A 19319-nucleotide genomic window follows, 5' to 3' on the forward strand; every position below is an offset into this window, starting at 1 on the left:
GAATTTTGTCAAAGGTTTTTCTGCATCTATTCAGATTATCATATGGTTTTTATCTTTCAATTTGTTAATCTGGTGTATCACATTGATTGCTTTGCATATATTGAAGAATCCTTGCATTCCTGGAATAAACCCAACTTGATTGTGCTGTATGAGCTTTTTGAGGTGTTGCTGAATTCTGTCTGTTAAAATTTTGTTGAGGATTTTTGCGTCTATGTTCATCAGTGATATTGGCCTGTAGTTTTCTTTTTTGTGTGCTGTCTGTCTGGTTTTGGTATCAGAGTGATGGTGGCCTCATATAATGAGTTTGGAAGTGTTCCTTCCTCTGCAATTTTTTGAAAGAATTTTAGAAGGATAGGCATTAACTCATTGTTAAATGTTTGATAGAATTCTCCTGTGAAGCCACCTAGTCCTGGGCTTTTGTTTATTGGGAGATTTTTGATCACAGCTTCAATTTCAGTGCTTGATTGGGTTGTTCATAATTTCTATGTCTTCCTGGTTCACTCTTGGAAGATTGAACTTTCCCAAAAATCTGTCCATTTCTTCCAAGTTATCCATTTTATTGCCATATATTTGTTCATAATAGTCTCTTATAATCCTTTGTATTTATGCATTATTTGTTGTAACCTCACCTTTTTCATTTCTAATTTTATTGATTTGATTCTTCTCTCTTTTTCTTGATGAGTCTGGCTAAAGGCTTATCAATTTTGTTTGTTGTCTCAAAGAACCAGCTTTTAGTTTTATTAATCTTTACTCTTGTTTCTTTCATTTCTTTTTCATTTATTTCTGCTCAGATCTTTAAGATTTCTTTCCTTCTACCAATTTTGGGGGTTTTTTGTTCTCCTATTTCCAGGTGTTTTAGGTGTAAAGTTAGGTCGTCTATTCTGTTTTGTTTGTTTGTTTCTTGAGGTAGGATTGTATTGCTATAAACTTCCCACTTAGAACTGTTTTGGCTGCGTCCCCTAGGTTTTGAGTTGTTGTGTATTCATTGTCATTTGTTTCTAGAAATTTTATTTCCCTTTTGATTTCTTCAGTAACCTGTTGGTTGTTTAGAAACATGTTGTTTAACCTCCATGTGTTTGTGTGTTTTGTAGTTTTTTTTCTTGTAATTGATATCTAGTCTCATAGCATCATGGTTAGAGAAGAGGCTTAAGATGATTTCCATTTTCTTAAGTTTACTGAGGTTTGATTTGCGACCCAAGATGTGGTCTATCTTGGAGAATGTTCCATGTGCACTTGAAAAGAAGGTGTATTCTTCTGCATTTGGATAGAATGTCCTGAAGATATCAATGAGATCCATCTTATCTAATGTATCATTTAAGACTCGTGTTTCCCTACTAATTTTCTGTTTCCATGATCTGACCATTGGTGTGAGTGGGGTGTTAAAGTCTCCAACTATTATTGTGTTACTGTCAATTTCTCCTTTTATGCCTGTTAGTGTTTGTCTTATGCATTGAGGTGCTCCTATGTTGGGTGCATAGATATTTACAATTGTTGTGTCTTCCTCTTGGATTGATCCCTTGATCATTATGTAGTGTCCTTTCTTATCTTTTGTAATCGTCTTTATTTTAAGGTCTATCAGGTCCCTGGTGGCTCAGACGGTAAAGCGTCTGTCTACAATGCAGGAGACCTGGGTTCGACCCCTGGGTTGGGAAGATCCCCTGGAGAAGGAAATGGCAAGCCACTCCAGGACTATTGACTGGAAAATCCCATGGACAGAGGAGCCTGGTAGGCTACAGTCCATGGGGTCACAAAGAGTCGGACACCACTGAGCGACTTCACTTATCACTTATCTTGTCTGATATGAGGATTGCTACTGCAGCTCTATTGCTTCCCATTTGCATGGAATATATTTTTCCATCCTCTCACTTTCAGTCTATATTCGTCTTGAGGTCTGAAGTGGGTTTCTTGTAGGCAGCATATATATAGGTCGTGTTTTTGTACCCATTCATCCAGTCTGTGTCTTTTGGGTGGAGCATTTAATCCATTTACACTTAATTATTGATATATATGTTCCTATTGCCATTTCATTAATTGTTTGGGGTTTGTTTTTATAGATCTTTTTCTTCTCTTATATTTCTTGACTATATAAATCCTTTAACATTTGTTGTAAAGCTGGTTTGGTGGTGCTGAATTCTCTTAACTTTTGCTTGCCTGAAAAGCTTTTGATGTCTCCATCAATTTTGAATGAGATCCTTGGCGGATACAGTAATTTTAGTTGTGGATTTTTCCCTTTCAGTACATTAAATATATCCTGCCATTCTCTTCTGGTCTGCAGAGTTTCTGCTGAAAGATAGCTGTTAAGCATATGGGGTTTCCTTGTATGTTACTTGTTGCTTCTCACTTGCTGCTTTTAATATTCTTTCTTTGTGTTTAGTTTATGTTAGTTTGATTAGCGTCTTGGATTCTTTCTGAAGAGTTTATCAGAAGACTTCTTTCTCAAGGGTCTATCCTGAATGGGACTTTTTGTGCCTCTTGAACTTAATTTACAATTTCCTTTTCCATGTTGGGGAAATGTACAACTCTTCAAAATTTTCTCATACCCTTTCTTTTTCTCTTTTTCTTCTGGGACCCCCTATAATTTGAATATTGGTGCATTTGATATTGTCCCAGAGGTCTCTGAGACTATCCTCAGTTCTTTTCATTCTTTTTACTGCATTCTGTTCTTCAGAAGTTATTTCCAACATTTTATCTTCCAGCTCACTGATTCATTCTTCTTCCTCAGATATTCTGCTATTAATTCCTTCTAGAGTATTTTTAATTTCAGTAATTGTATTGCTTGTCTCTGTATGTTTATTCTTCAATTCTTCCAGGTCTTGGTTAATTGATTCTTGCATTTTCTCCATTTTGTTTTCAAGGTTTTTGATCATCTTTACTGTCATTATTATGAGGTTTTTTTTTTTTCAGGTAGTTTGCTTATTTCCTCTTCATTTATTTGGACTTCTGTGTTTCTAGTTTGCCCCTTCATTTGTGTAGTATTTCTCTGCATTTTCATTATTATTTTTAACTTACTGTCTTTGAGGTCTCCTTTTCCCAGGCTTCAAGTTTGAATTCTATTCTTTCTTCCTTTTGGTTTCTGCCCTCCTAAGTTTGGTCTAGTGGTTTGTGTAAACTTCATATAGGGTGAGATTTGTGCTGAGATTTTGTTTGTTCATTTGTTTTTCCTCTGATGGGCAAGGCTGAGTGAGGTGTCCTGTCTGTTGATGATTTGGTTTGTTTTTTTGTTCTGTTTGTTGTTTAGATGAGGTGTCCTACACAGGGTGCTACTGATGGTTGGGTGATGCTGGGTCTTATATTCAGATGGTTTCCTTTGTGTGAGTTCTCACTATTTGATACTCCCTAGAGTTACTTCTCTGGTAGTCTAGGGTCTTGGAGTCAGTGCTCCCACTCCAAAGGCTCAGGGCTTGACCTCTGGTCAAGAACAAAGATTCCAGAAGTGGTTTGTTATTGTATTGTGAGATTTAAACAAATATCCAGAAACAAGAAACAAAGATGAACCCCAGACAAATGGCAGTTACAAAATCAGGCAAATAATAATTAAAATAATAGAATATACCCATATACATATACATCCATGAGCAAAGTCAAAACTGTGCAACAAAAATAAAGTACAGTAGATTGACCAGGCAAACAAAGGAAATCAAAAATTATATTTACCAGTTAAGAACTAAACTGACTAAAGCACAAACTGGAAAACAAAACTAGAGCAAGGTGCCAAGTGGGGAATAAAACAATGAAAACAAAACTAACAAATATGTTGAGAGGAAAGGAAAGTAAGAAAGAATAGACAGAATAGACATGCAATGTTAAATAGAAGTAGATGAAGATTTATATACATTAAAGATTAACTGCAAGAGGGAAAAACAGTAGGGAAGGCAAACAAAGGAATAAATGTATAAAAAATAATAGGCTTTTAAAAATTAAAAAAGAGAAAAGAAGGAAAAAAAAGGAAGAAGAAAGGAAAAAGGGGGGGGGGAGGAAAACTCCACATAACTGCAAAAGCCCAATGTAGATGCAAAGGTTTACAATAACAATGAACAGTGTGACTGAATATACACATATACCCATAAGCAAAATCAAAACAGTCCAACAAAAATAAAGTACAATAGATTAACCCAGCTAACAAAGGAAACCAAAAATGATATCTACCAGAACAAAACTAACTAAAGCAAAAACTGGAAAACAAAACTAAAGCTAGGTGCCTACTGGGGAATAAAGCAATGAAAATAAAACTAACAAATATATTGAGAGGAAAGAAAAGAAAGAATAAATAGGCAAAGTTAAATAGAGGTAGATAAAGAAGATTTATATACATTAAAGATTAACTGCAAGGAGAAAAGAACAGTAGGAAAAGCAAACAAAGGAATAAATGTAGAAAAATAATAATAGGTTTAAAAAATTTTTAAAAAGAAAAGAAAAAAGTGGGGGGAGAACTCCACAGAACTGCAAAGGTGGCAGAGATTTATAACAACAATAAAAAATACGACTGAGGAAATAAAAAAGCTCAAAAGCTTAATTAGATTTCATAGTGCCAATAAAATGAACAACTACAACAGAGTGGGAGGAAAGGAAGAAAAAGAAAAAAATCCAAAAGAATCTACAGAACAAGCCGAAACATAAGAATAATAAATGTTTTTCTTGAGTCACTGCTGTCAGACTCCTTTCCCTCGCTGGGAGTCACAGTCTCCTTCACCTCCCTAGGATGCCCTCCAACACTGTGCCAATCTCTGGACCTGCTGTGGGGGCAGCTCAGATTCTAATCTGGTCCTGCTCCTATGTGTTCTTGCCTCCAATGTCCACAGCTATCAAAAGTAGTGTGCTTTCTTTTGTGGGAGCTCTAAATAACCTTTTATATATTCCATAGACACAGAGTCTGGTTAGTTGGGTTGTGTGGATTTAATCTGCAGCTTCCACAGCTGGTGGGAAGGTTTTGGATCTTCTTCCTTAGCCACACTGCCCCTGGTTTCAATTGTGGTTTTATATCCACCTCTGCATGTGGGTCGTGCACTGGGTTTACTCCTGAGGCTGCTCTGGAAGACTGGGTTTGCCCCTGTGAGGGCCAGGTATGGAGGTGGTGTAACTGCTTGGGTTGCAGGGGTTCTGGCAGCACCAAGTACTCAGGGTAGTTGGCAGCTAGGGTAGCAGGAAATACAGTGCTCTAGAAGGGTATGGCAATCAGTATTGGCTAATATGCTCCAGTATGCTTGCCTGGAGAACCCACCTCCCTGACAGAAAAGCCTGGTGGGTCACAGTCTACAGGGTCCCAAAGAGTTGGACACTACTGAAGCGACTCTGAGTGCATAGATGCAAGACTTTTTTTGCCGGTGGTAGCTCTGCCCAGTGAGAGTTGAGTGTGAAGATGGTGCAGCTGCTTGGGTTGTGGGGACCCTGGCAGCACCAAGTATGCTGGGACACAGACTGCTTCTGCCGCAGGAGTTATGGTCCTCTCAGAGTCTTTTTTGAGCCTCTTGTAGATGGCAATCAGAAGGCCTCTTTGGCCAGTCTTTCTCTGTAGCTCCGCCCATTCAAGCACTTAGAGGGCTCCCTTGCCTGGGGTCCTACTCTGTAGTTCAGTGCATTAGGCACTTAAGGAGCATCCTGGCTGGGGTCCTCCTCTGTAGTTCAGTGCATCAGGCATTTGATGGGCCAGACTCTATTGTTCAGCTGCTGATGCTGGTGTGTGGGGAGAGAGAGGCTATGGTGATGGCTCCACCCCCTACACGTGACTCAACAGTATCACCTTGCTTCCATAGATGCCTGGCTTTCCTCCACAGGCATTCCCACCACAACCTCCTCCCTCACATCCTCTCAATTCATCTCTCCGCAGTCGACAGCAGCCCTCACCCTGGGATTGCTCCACAATCCCTAAACTCTAGCTCCCAGCCACTGTGCCTTCCAGGGATCCTGCATCCCTGTCCAGGGTATGTATGGCTGTGGTGAGGACTGTCTGGTTCTGATTCCATTTCGGCTGCCAGAGATCAGCTGTTACCCTCTCAGCCTTAAATGTTTCTCCTCTGACTCAGATAATTGCCCTTATGCGGGGATCGGATCCCTGCTTCAGTTCCCAGAGGGCAGGTCCAGTCCTACTAACCACTCCTGTTTTTCCCCCTAGTTCCTTCATCCTACTGAGTTTTGCGTGGTTCTGTATATTCTTTTCCTTTGGTCAGGTATTTCTGTCCACTCTCAGCTGTTGTTCTGCAGGCACTTCTGTGTCTGAAGGTGTATTCCTGATGTGTCAGTGGAGAGAGAAGTACTCCACGTCCACCTACTCTTCCGCCAGCTTGTTCTCTCCAGGGGATTTCTTTTTAAATGTATCTAATTCTATGTAAACAATTCTGGAGTTCTATGCAAATACAGCAAGTGTACTACAGCATACTTTTAAAACTCAAGCCTGTATTGATTGCAAATCAATTTCTCAACTTCAGTGCATCTCAGCTCTCCCAATGATGTCTAATCTCTGAAATACTTCTGCAGTGTAGTAGACATTTCTACATTAAAATTCTTCCAGAAAATCATCATGACTTTGAGCTATTGATGCAGGAGCAGGTGCAGGTGCAGCCTACAGGAAGATGGTTACAAACTCTTTGGTGTTGTGTTCAGTTTGTGGAAAGAGAAAGGTTATATTGGGTTGGCCAGAAACTTCATCCAGGTTTTTCTGCAACATCTTATGAACTTTCTGGCTAACTCAGTACTTGTGATAACATTTCTCTACCATGAAAAATAATGGAATTCCCTCTGCTATGCTTTATTTCTTATTGCTACTTCTACCCAGTAACTGTCCTCTCTGAAGCATTCTGTAGCAGGGTTCAGCATGGCAGGCACTCACTGGGGACTTCTAGGTGCACAGCACCATAAACACAGTTAAGAGAGAATACAGAGCAGAAGGGAGAGGCATTCTGGCTGGGGATGGGGGGTGGCTATCCAAAAACCATTGTCCAGAATAGAAAGCAGCATGAAATCATTGCCATTAGAGACTCAAGGAAGCACCATGAAATGGGCCACTGAATCCATCTTGATGAGTATACAAGCAAATTGCCTGGAGAAGGTAGCATTTCTGCTGAATCTTGAAAACCACTGAGTGGTCAATTCTAGCTAGAGCAAGCCTTAACCTTCAGGATTTATTAAGAACCACAATTATAATGTACAATGCAGATTATCTGACAGGATGGCCAGATTTATCCGAGATTCAGTAAATCTAAGATAGATTGCATTGATTGAGTGTTGCAGGTAATTGAGGCAGGTGGTCAAGGCCCACACTGTGCACTGGGGTGGAGGCTGTGCTGGGAGAAGAAACAGTAGACAGGAAGAAAGGTAGGATGGGCCAGACCATAGAAGTGCCATGCTGAGGAGGTTGAGCTCTTTTCTTTCAGCAGTGGGTACTGTATCTATGTTTGTAAAAGGTTCCATTCTATTGAAAGTTTTCTAATGTTCCAGCTCTTTGCAACTACAGTGTGGCAAAGAATATACATGTTAGAGAATTTGCTGTGGCTTAAATTTTTATATTTTATTTTAATATAGAGCTATTGGTTCAAAGAGTAAGCAAGAATGAATTTGGATGCCCACCAGGGCACTCCTGCTTAAAACAGGATCCAAATCACAGGCTCTAGGACCAATGTGGTTATCCTCTCTCTGTGTCTTCTCATTTGCTTAAAAGAGTAAAGAAAACAGGTGCAGGAAACTGGAAAATTGAAATAAACTTTGTCATTTTGGTTTTCTTATAGAAATGTGGATACCACAAACGGGTATTCTATCAGTAAGAGAAATGTAGACACAAGGTTCTCAAATCTACTATGAGTTAGAACATTCTAGAAACTCATTTGAACTACAGATGTTCTTCCAGAGGAAAGTTTTCAAGGTATTCACTCTCAGAACCCCTTACTTTTTTATACACTGTTGAGGACATCAACCAGCTTTTTATAGGACTTATATTCACAATATTTATTACACTATAAATTAAAACTAATAGTACTTAAAATATTTATTATTCATTTAAAATAGTTGTCAACATAAATAACTTTTAATAAAAAAGTTATGATTTCCAAACCCCAAACAAATTTATTGAAAAGGGTAGCACTGTTTTTCAATTTTACAAATGGCCTCACTGCCTGACTTCAGAAAAACTGCTGGACTCTATCTGCTTCTCCATTCAATATGCTATAGTATCACAGTTCATGTAGCTTCTAGAAAACTCCTCTGGGCATTCATGAGAGAATGAGAGAATAAAGGGCAGATAACTTTTTGTTTTTATTATGAAATCAGTTTCAACTATGCCAATCTTCTGAACCAGTCTCCAGGACCTCAGAATATGTCCAGAACACACTTTGATTAAAACACAACCACTGTTGTCTGGATTCCATCTGTCTGAAATGAGCATGTGATGCAGAGCTGGAGGACCATTTGTTGTCACCTATATTTGAAGGCCTGAAGTGTTGATCGCTTAGCCGTGTCCAACTCTTTGCAACCCTGTGGATAGTATCCCTCCAGGCTCATCTGTCCGTGGGGATTCTCCAGGCAAGAATACTGGAGTGGGTTGCCAAGGCCTCTTCAAGGGGATCTTCCTGACCCATGGATCAAACGCTGGTCTCCTGCATTGCAGGCAGATTCTTTACTGTCTGAGCCACCAGGGAAGCCTGGAAGTCTTGAAACACCAAGTGTTATACAAATCCAGAACAACCAGGAACTAACTTTGTTCAGGACTGGGAGACCAAAATTAGGTTAAGCTGCAATAGTGGATAAAAATAAATAATGAAAATATCAGAAAAGACCTCAAATTTGGTTTCTTTAAATTTTGATCTAGAAGATTTCATGCTGAGTGTGCATTCAAAAAAACAAACAAACAAAAATCCTTTTTTAAACTCAAAAAAAATTGTTTCAAAATACAGCTCTCTGAGCCTTAGTTCAAATGATTCTGAATTAGAATTGCCTGTGGGGTTGGGCAAAAGTATTTTTAACAAGTTCCACTAGTGATTCTGTAGTACTGTCAGGTTTTAGAAACCTCTAATATAGATAATATATTTATGCTTTATATATAATAAAAAGGCTATCCCATTGTATTAAAGTGACATTCATTTTTCTTTTTATTCCTAAACAAAAACAACTTCCTTTCTGAATTCTATCTATATCTAAAAGATACCTAGCTTATAAAAATCATGTATTCATAATTACAGAATTAACAGTATAATACCTATGTTTCCTACTGGGAAATATGTTTTTTTTCATACACAGTATTTTTCAAAACCAAACTCTATGTAAAAGGGATAGAAAATTCCACTGCTATTCATAAAACAAATAATAGATTCCTTGTTTCCATAATAAATGTTTAAGAGAGTTTGTTCTAATGGAAACTCATTGTTACTAAATAAAAATCTACTTGGGGAGGGAAAAAGTACCTTCATATATAATCTACACTGGGGATGCAAATTGTAGAGAAACAGACACCAAAGGATTTGCATTTAATCAAATCTAAAGCAAGTCATTTCAGAAGCATCATTACCATGTACAGAAGCCTTTCCCATCAGAATCAGGCTGACCTTTCCAGAAGACTGGCTCCCTTGTCAAGGAAAATCCTCCATTCACCTGAAATCCTACGTTGCCATTAAGAAGGAAATTTACCAGAATCATCCAGGATGGAAAGTGGTGAGTCAATATCCATTATCTAAAACTTTTTTTAAAACTTGAGAATCCTAGTGTTTATTTTTGACATCACAAAGCTGTAACAGAAAGCAAAGGACAAGAAGAAATATTCCTAACTCTAGCTAGAGCATGAAAAGCTATCAAAACACAGACCAGAGACCAACAACTTAGAACTCTTGATAATATTTTCACAATTCTGTTCACATTTAATTACTAACTGTTGGATTTATTTTGCTGTATCAAGTACATGAGGGTATGTTTTCTGAAAGATCAATTATACTGAACATTATTTTTATAAAATAAGAACCTGGATATTAAAGCATTCTTTTCTAGTATAGCCATACTGTATATCAGATGTAACAACTTCTAGCAAGTTTTCAACTGTAAGAAAAGTGCAGGAGAAGAATCCACATTTATAGACAGCTTGAAATATCTTTTATTCATGCATCTTGCTTTTAAGATTAAGGATGAAAGACTTTCCACGTACACATGGTAAAGAAGAGATGTTATTACATGAATTCAAGATCTTTCCCAGTTTGTTCACTCTGAGGATATAGATATTAGTGTCAACATAATAATATTAGTCTAATATTAGTGTCAAGTTTGTGTTTCAGACAAACGAGATTTAAAAGTTAGCATTGTAAATGTTAATAAATGATAATAGAAGAAATATTCTTTAAACACTTTGTAAAGAAGCTTGAAAGAAAAATTAATATTTTTTTTTAAATTCTACAGCTCCTCAAAGACTGATCCCAAAAGATTTTTTAAAAGCCTTAAGAGCATCTGTCCCCTGCAATACAGAACTGGTTATAAACAGAAGTTTTAAGTTTTGGGATCCAGTTCTGAGGCTTAAAAAGTGCCAAGGGGTGACTACTGGGAGGGGCTCATGGGTGCCTACGGTAAAAGGTAAACCAAACTTCTACAAAATCCTCACATGTTAACTAATTTAGCTCCACTTCCTTAAAAGTTTTAATCTTTACTTCAGAGTAAAATTTCATAAGCAGTATATATAAATTAATCTACTGAACATTTCCCGATTAGTTGCTGAACTTGTTTTTCCTTGTGTTCTCTTGGAGGTTTCCCATAATAAACTAGTATAGTATCGTTTCCCCAGACCAGGAGCAGAACCAGAGACACTGAGCCTTGAGTAGGCATGGAGGTAGCACTGTATTCCCACACGCGGATCTGCCTCCTCTTGGGGAGAGGGCTCTTGTCCTGAGCAAGACAGGCTGCGGTTGGTGGGGACCGAGAGGGGTACCCACAGCCCCAGAACTGGCACCTGAGCCAGACTGTGGGCCCACACACTGCATTGCCACTGGCCTGTCCAAGACCTCACTCTTGGCACTTCCCTGATAAGCAGAGAAATGGAACCGCTGTGGATGCTGTTCACCAGTAATCCATCATTCAGGATGTTTATTCTGTTCTACTTAAGTGAGAGTGTACCTGTGTTTCATACCATCAGGAACTACAATTCAGAGAGACATCATCTATTATCTTAACTTTACCACTGTCTAATGTTGTAACTCAAAATATGAGTTGTCTTCTAAAGTTATGGAATGGTTTTTCGTTTTATCCTCTTTTTGTTTCAAACTCTCTTTTTATTCCCTTACCTTATGTAACACACACCTGCTTAGAGATTCTAAAGAATTTAAAAGCAAGAAAATGTATTCCAGAGACTGTCATCAAAAGTAGTAAAATAAGGTGCTTCAAATGTCATAAATGTATTTTGAAACTAAAAACAATTGAGGAATATCCTACATTTTTAATAACAAGTTGCAGAATGTATGAGTTTGATTTGACAGAAAAAACTTAAATTTTCAGAAACAATATTAAAGCAATAACATCATTAAATCTACTATGGGCCAAGTTCTTCTTCAAAGTGAACAGGAATTAGGAGAAAGCGTACCTGAGACAATTTGCTAAGTATACATAGTCACAATACTAATGCAGAACATTTTCCCCAAAATTCGAAAGGATACATGGGATTCTTATTAACAAATTTGCTTGTGCTTTCTCTCCGAACCACATCTTTGTTTTCTCAACAACTGATCTGAATGTATCTAGAGTATTTGAATAAAAACTCTTCAGCATCTCCTGGTTTATGCAGGTGTGCATTCTTTAAATAAACACAGTGTAAAAGGGGGAAAACATTTGGAAGTAGGAATATTGGCAATAATTTTAAACTCTAAATATCATTCCTCTTTTAAAAAGGAGGATAGGGTATGTTAAGGAACTTTCAGAATTCCCCAAAACAGGAAGAATAATCTAGGTAATAGGTTTAAAGAATTGTTACAAGGTTCCATGTTTTAATAAGATGTATTTTAATTCACCTTTTTTGTATCACCTCAGAGCCTGGTTTATCCCCATTGTCCTTATTTTCTTACCACCCATGCTCCAGATGAAACTGTCTCCAGCCTTCTTTCTGTGTCCCCATTTTCCTCAGATTCTCTAAGGGGTTTTATTTACTCCACAAATAGTTATTAAGCACCTACCAAGTACTCTTGCCTGGAAAATCCCATGGACAGGGGAGCCTAGTAGGCTGCAGTCGATGGGGTCGCCAGGAGTCGGACACGACTGAGTGACTTCACTTTTCACTTTCATGCCTTGGAGAAGGAAATGGCAACCCACGCCAGTGTTCTTGCCTGGAAAATCCCAGGGACGGGGGAGCCTGGTGGGCTTCTGTTTATGGGGTCGCACAGAGTCAGACACGACTGAAGCGACTTAGCAGCAGCAGCATCAGGTGCCAGATACTTGATACCACTGATTATTCCTCTTTCTCTACACTTCCTCTCTCCATCATGCCCCTGTTGCTACCACGCCACAGCCTCACATACCTGCATCTCTGTCCTGTCCCCCACCCACATCTGCCTTGACCTTCCCCATCCCCTGCCTTTCCCTGGGCATCAGAACTATCACCTTTTCCCAGGGCTTGGATTTCTACTCCTTTTGCTAAAAAGTCTTCTTGAAGAACTTTATTTCCATAGTTCTAGTTAGCATAGTTTTAGAGCGGTTTCTTAGATATACAATTCTAACCCTGGTCGAAGTTCTCATCTATCCAAAGGATAATTTCACTTGATTAAGCCACCACAACCTCAGAGTCAGCATATTCAAAACTGAACTCTTTTTTCCATGTCAGAACCAATCTTCCCTGGCTTCTTGGGTTCTCTTCTTAATCATAGTATTATGTGTCTGTACATGTGTGTGTGTTGGTGTGTTCTTTTGAAAAAGACCTTTAAGATTCCTTAAACCTGCCCTTTCCTGTTCCTTTCCAAAGTTTCTGGCTAGCCTGTCACTGTTTTACCATTTCCCATCCTCCCTGTATCTTCATCATAACCCATCCTGAGGTGTGCCCTTAGATTAATCTTCCCCCCAGAATTCCAACTCTTTCTAAATATGGTAAAGTCATAATACTCCCCTATTCAGAAGGATTAGTGGTGTTCACCATCTACAACCTAAAGAGTAGACTTTTACAGCCTGATTTTCAACATATTCAACATTTCCATTATTCTCAACCAAAAAATAAAAGATACTTTCAACAAATATTTACTGCAGGGCTACTAATTGCCTTTCCATTACTCTGCCCTGGAGAATTCTGTGAACTGTATAGTCCATTGGGTCACAAAGAGTTTGACACAACTGAGTGACTTTCACTTTACTAAGTGCCAAGTACTGTTCTAGGAATTGGCACTTAAAAAGTTCCAATGAATTAAAACAAGCAAAATTCCCATCCTTGTGGAACTTACACTTTAACAAGGAAAAGGAAGACAATCAACAATAAACTTAATAAATAAGGAAAGTACATAGGATATTTAAAAAGTGACAAGTGCCACATAAAAAAAGTAGAAGAGGGTAATTGCAACTTTAAATTAAATATGTTCTCATTGAGAAAATGACATTTGAGCCAAATCTTGAGGGAGACAAGGGCATTTAGTCATGTGGGTGACGGAGGGAAGAATATTCCAGATAGAAGGGACAGCCTCTAATACAAAGGTCCTAAGGCAGAAGTGGTGTGGTTGATGTGTTTCAGAAACTGTCTGGAGTACATACAGTATCACAAGATGAGATCAGAGGTGTGGGGACGCAAGTTTATGTTGGGCAATCGTGAGGACCTTGGCTTTTACTCTGAGTACAATGGAGAGCCATTGTATGGTTTTGAGAAGAGAACTGAGGCAACTGGAATTTGTTTTAGAAAGAATCACTTTGGCTGCTGTGTTGACTGGGGATGAAGGGAGGAAGAATACAAGCAAACAGATGGGTTGGAAGGCTACTGCAATATTTTTATGAGAGATGACAGTCACTGGTACCTGGATATTAGCAGCAGGTGGTGGCGGGGGGCCGGGGAGGCACTTTCCTGTGGCTCAGATGGTAAAGAATCTGCCTGCAATGCAGGAGATCTGGGTCCAATCTCTGGATTAGAAAGATATCCTGGAGAAAGGAATGGCTAACCACACAAGTATTCTTGCCTGGAAAATTCCATGGACAGAGGAGCCTCGTGGGCTTCAGTCCATGGGGTTGCAAAGAGTCAGACACAACTGAGTGACTAACGAACAGATTACCAGTGGAGCTGGAGAAAAATCCACAGATTCTGGTATATTTCATAGGTGGCACCATCAGAAACTCCTAAAGGATGGATTGTGGAGTATGAGAGAAAAGAGAGGAACCAAGAGTGACTCTATAGCTTCTGGGCAATAAGAATGAAGTTGCCATCAACAGAGATAGGAAGGGGTCTTCCCAGGTGGCACGGTGATGAAGAATCCACCTGCCAATGTGGAATATGCAAGAGATGCAGGTTCGATCCCAGGGTTGCAAAGATCCCCTGGAGTAGGAAATGGCAACCCACTCCAATATTCTTGCTTGGAAAATTCCACGGACAGAGGAGCCTAACAGGCTACAGTCCATGGGGCTGCAAAGAGTCGGACGTGACTGAGCCCAGCACCACACCACCACTGAGACAGGAAGGAAATATAAAGGGAAGAACAAAGTTCGGAGCTGGGGATGTGGAGTTTGACATGTCTGCTATACATCTGAAGAAAGATAGACATCGAAGTCTAAAGTCCAGGACAAGTCTGAGCTAGGGGTACCCATCTGAACTTCATCTACATATTGATGAAATTTAAATCTATTAATTCCAGTGACCTTAGTTTGTTCCCTTTATTTCCACACGCCTTGCTCTTTCCTGCCTGCCTCTGCCTTTGCTCACGCCAAGTCTAATATACAAGACCCTTCTCCCTCCTCCTAACCTATCCACATCAGTCTGAATCAAGCTGAAGTCCCATCCCTTCCCACAAAGTTTTCATCAACAAACAAAAATACACTCTTCCCCCTCCCTTAATCCCTCACAAGTGAATGTCTATTTCTCTCACTAAAATAAGATGTCTTTGAGGACATCTGTTATAAGTTCTAAATTTATTTTGCATCCCCTGTGGCATATAGCCCCAGATTTTGCACTAAAGTCAGTGCCAACCGGTACATAAGACTGATTTTTTTTATGGCAAAACTTCAGAAGTTTTTATCTGTTTGTTTGTCATCTCATGAATTTTATCCCTCTATTAGTCTCCATGTGGTTATTTGTTAAACTTATTTAGAATAGGCATATTTCCTCTAGGCTTTTTGGCATACACATAAAACATAAATAATTTAGATTGAACCTATCAATTAAAAAGCCCTTCCCAAAAAAGTAAAAACAAGACAGTCTGCAAACACACAAAGGATCAGCCTGGACCTCTTCAACATCCACCCCAAACTTCTCAGACCCAAGTCCCCACCTCCATCAATCAGCCAGACATTCCCCCTTTTTGCTCAGCTAGGAATGCCTAGGTTAGAGCTGGCACCCGCCTCCACAGGAAACTTATAAAATCCCTACTCATTTGTATATCTTTCATTCTCAGACTTCAGAGAACATCAAAATCACCCAAAGGGCTTGTTAAAATACAATTGCTGGGCGCACCCCTACAGTTTCTGATTCAGTGTATCTGAAGCAGGACCTGAGAACCTGCATTTTTAACACATTCTTAGCCAGTGCTATTGCTCTTGACCCAAGGTTCACACTCTGAGGATCACTGGTGTATACTTTCACTTAGACTTTTCTTTCTTACTTTGACTCCTGCTTTGTTCTCAATTTTAGTGCTTGAATCACTCTCATATACCAGGCTGCTAGACAGGCACCAGAGGCGTCTTAGTTACTGACCACATGCTCCAACCACCACCCGTCCCCTGCCCTTCTTTATTCCAGGCTCAAAGGTTGAAAGCCAGCTTGTGCCCTTGACCCAAATTTCTTGCTTCCTCTTGAAGATCTCCTTCCATCATTTTTTTCCCCTCTTTCCTAAATCTTCAGTCCCTCCCTCTTCCTGTTCAAATTCTCAAATATCTCCTATCCAGAAATTCATTACATGGATATAAAAACATACACAAACCTCTCCTTGACCCTGTAGTTCTCTCCAATGATCATCCAACCTCTTGTTTCCCTTTCTACTTCAAACTTCAAGAAGTAGTCTCCCTGTCTCCACCTCTGCCTTTGACGTTAGTACGTGGCTTCTGGCGACCTCACCCTCCCAAAATTGATCTTGCTAAGTCAACACCAACCACTGGATGAAAGCAATGGATGTTTTGCGGTGCTTATCTTCCTGGACAATTCTTCTGTATCTCATTCTTTTTCCTTCTTTCTCAAAATTCCTTCCCTCAAATTCTGTGATGTCTTATTCTCTTGTTGTTGTTGTTGTTCTGGTTCTTCTCTGACCATTTCTTTTTCACTAGGATTCCCTCCATCTCCTCTGACAACTCTTCAAATGTGGATATTCCCCAGCTTCTATCTTTGATCATTTGGTCTACAGCTTCCCAGTGTGTTAGGAATCATCATTGTAGGAGTTCCCAAAATATTGATCCTCCTGAACCCCCCTTCCACTTCCTGCCCCATCCCATCACTCTGGTTGACTGATTCATGTCAGTGTATGGCAAAAATAAAAAAAAAAAACTACAATATTGTAAAGTAATTAGCCTCCAATTAAAATAAATAATTTTTTAAAAGAAAAATAAAATAAAATTAATGCAGAGGAAAAAAAAATATATTGATCCTCTCAGCTGTTGGGAGAAGCCTGGCCTATTTATCCCAACATGCCAGATGCATATGGTCTCTGTGTGCACCACCGTGCATGTCTGCTAAATTGCTTCAGTCGTGTCTGACTGTGACCTGTAGCCCTCCAGGCTCCTCGGTCCATGGGATTCTCCAAAGCAGGAATCTTGGCATGGATTGCCATGCCCTTCTCCAGGGGATCTTCCCCACCTAGGCACTGTCTCCTGCATTGGCAGCTGAGTTCTTTACCACTAGGGCCACCTGGGAAGCCCGTGCACAATGATATGGTTCTAATTTGCAAACACTCTGAGAAAGTTTATTCTCTTTCTTGGTTTCATTACTACTGGCATTATAATAGCTCTGAAGCTTGTATACCCAGACCAATCCCATGGTGGAAGCCTGAGGATCACCCTTGAATGTTCCCTCCCCTTTCCCTTCTACATCTAAATAATAATTTCCAAAGCTGTCCTCTCCTTGCCCGCCTATCAACCCTTACTCAGACCCCACAGTCTCTTGGCTGAATTATCCTGGAATCTTGCTGACTGTTCTCCCTGTGGCTCTGTGATTCTTAAATCTGAATCCGCCCTTCATACAGCTGTTAGAAAAGTCTATCTCAAATGCAAATCTAACCACACTACCCCCATACTCAGAAGCCTCCAATGGCTCACTGCCGACAGGATAAAGTCCAAACTCCTTTGCCCACAAGAAACTTCATGACTGAGGCCCATTCATTTCCTTTCCCCAACCTCGTTTTCTCCCTCCTTCTGGTCTTGCCTCCAGGCCTTTGTCCTGTTGCCCTCCATACCTGAATCGTCCTTGCCCATTTATCATCATACCCACCTCTTACCTCTGCTATCACCTTGCCTTCCCTAAATCCGTCCCCACACTCATAAAGAACTGACACGCTGTTTTTCTGAGTATTCTGTTCATGCATACTTCTGTACTTGTACTTAGCACATTTGCCTTATAATTGAGTATTTCTTGCCTCCCACAAGATAGCATGTCCTTTTGTATTCCCAGCTCTAACACAATACCTGACACATAAAAAATACTCAATAAATTATTGATGAATAAAGGTACCCTTAGAGTTTTCCCCCAAAATAAGGCCTCAGACACAATGCTAAGAGCAATACTTAGATTCCTTTGGAACAAACATAAAATCCTTAAGCTTTCAATTTGAGGCTGATTTGAAAGAGATACTCCAAGCCTCTTTAATTAAAAGATATATAGACCAAATCCTGTCAAAATAAGACCCAAAGGATCAGTTAAATAACTTTGTTTTGCCGAAATCATATTGCATGTGAACTTTATTTGAATTGAATGATAAACTGTCTTGGAAACTAGTTGTTTTTTTTTCCTTTTTTTTTTTTTTTTTTTTTTTGTCTCCCTCATTGTGTTCAGACATTTCGTATTTACTTTGGTACTTTCTGTAACATTTTCATATGCATATCTTATAAAAGTTCGAAGTCAGTTTTAGAGAGATTATTATACCCATTATACAGATGAAAAAAATAGGGCTGAGAAATTGTAATTCTCCCAAGTCAGTGGCTCATATGAAGTCAGTAAGCACTGATCACCAGGCCAGCAGCCTCTTTCACCCAACAGTCCACTCTACCTCTCATTTTGGTTTGGATTTCTTCTTTCTTTCCTTCTTTTTGTAATAAGATTTGACTCATAAGTTAATCCTAGACTAGAGAAGATTTTTTGGTTCTATGCCGTACAGACTAATGCTGAGTTCTGTGCCAGCAGAAAGTGCTGGTAAGCCAGCAACACCTCAACTAAAGTCAATTGAAACCAACCAACCTACTATAGAACAAGGAGTTCAGAGAGGGAAAACATCTTATAATTCCTGTAGTTCAACTGCTAATTCAGTGCTTAAACACTTTCTATAACACTCCAGACAAAAGGTGTTTCGGTCCCTGCCTGACCATCCTCAGTGACCATGAAGTCACTGCTTATAGCAGCAGTGGTGCCATTTCAGAACATCAAGGGAATATTTTTGTCTATTGTCTGTTATCTGTCTGTCATTTCGTCGCAGTGAAAAGTGAAGATTTTTTTCGGTAATCAGAGCTACAATATGACCTAAATCTGGATCCTAGCTCAGTTGTTTACTAGCAGCTATGAAGCCTTTCAAATAACTTAGCCCCGGACCTGTTTCTTCATCTGTGAAGTGAATCAGATGAAATAACACAAGTAGCCTTGCATTTAATTTCAGAAATTAAAAATATGTTAAGTAGGGGACTTCCCTGGTTGTCCAGTGGCTAAAGCTCCACACTTCCTATGCAGGTGAGCCCAGGTTCCATCACTCATCAGGGAAGTAGATCCCACAGGCTACAACTAAGACTAGTTGCAACTAAATAAATAAATAAATTTTTAAAAATACATTAAGGATTAGTGCAATGAAGAGATTAAAAATAACTTCCTTCTTTAGAACATTATCTTCTTAAAACAATTCAGTTGACCTGTTCACCCACATCAGGTAGGAAGATGATGCAGCAAGAATGTCACTCTATAATCTGAATCACACAAATCCAACTTTTGCATCATATCCTAAGCACTGTTTCAAGTTGCATCCAATCCTTGATCTTGTAATTAAAGCATAAATTATAATCTTTCAGGA

General features: G+C 39.3%; 1 protein-coding gene across 1 annotated transcript in view; it reads left to right on the plus strand.

The window, feature by feature from the left end:
- The first annotated feature begins 9623 nt into the window (after nt 1-9623).
- Nucleotides 9624-19319, plus strand: part of CUNH11orf53 (chromosome unknown C11orf53 homolog) — a 39209-nt gene continuing 29513 nt past the window's right edge. The window contains exon 1 of the mRNA XM_040257967.1: nt 9624-9633. Coding sequence (XP_040113901.1) covers nt 9624-9633 — 10 coding nt within the window. The remainder of the gene's footprint in view (nt 9634-19319) is intronic.

The sequence above is a fragment of the Oryx dammah genome, unplaced genomic scaffold (genome assembly GCF_014754425.2).
Source record: "Oryx dammah isolate SB20612 unplaced genomic scaffold, SCBI_Odam_1.1 HiC_scaffold_17, whole genome shotgun sequence".
In the NCBI taxonomy this organism is placed as follows: domain Eukaryota; kingdom Metazoa; phylum Chordata; class Mammalia; order Artiodactyla; family Bovidae; genus Oryx; species Oryx dammah.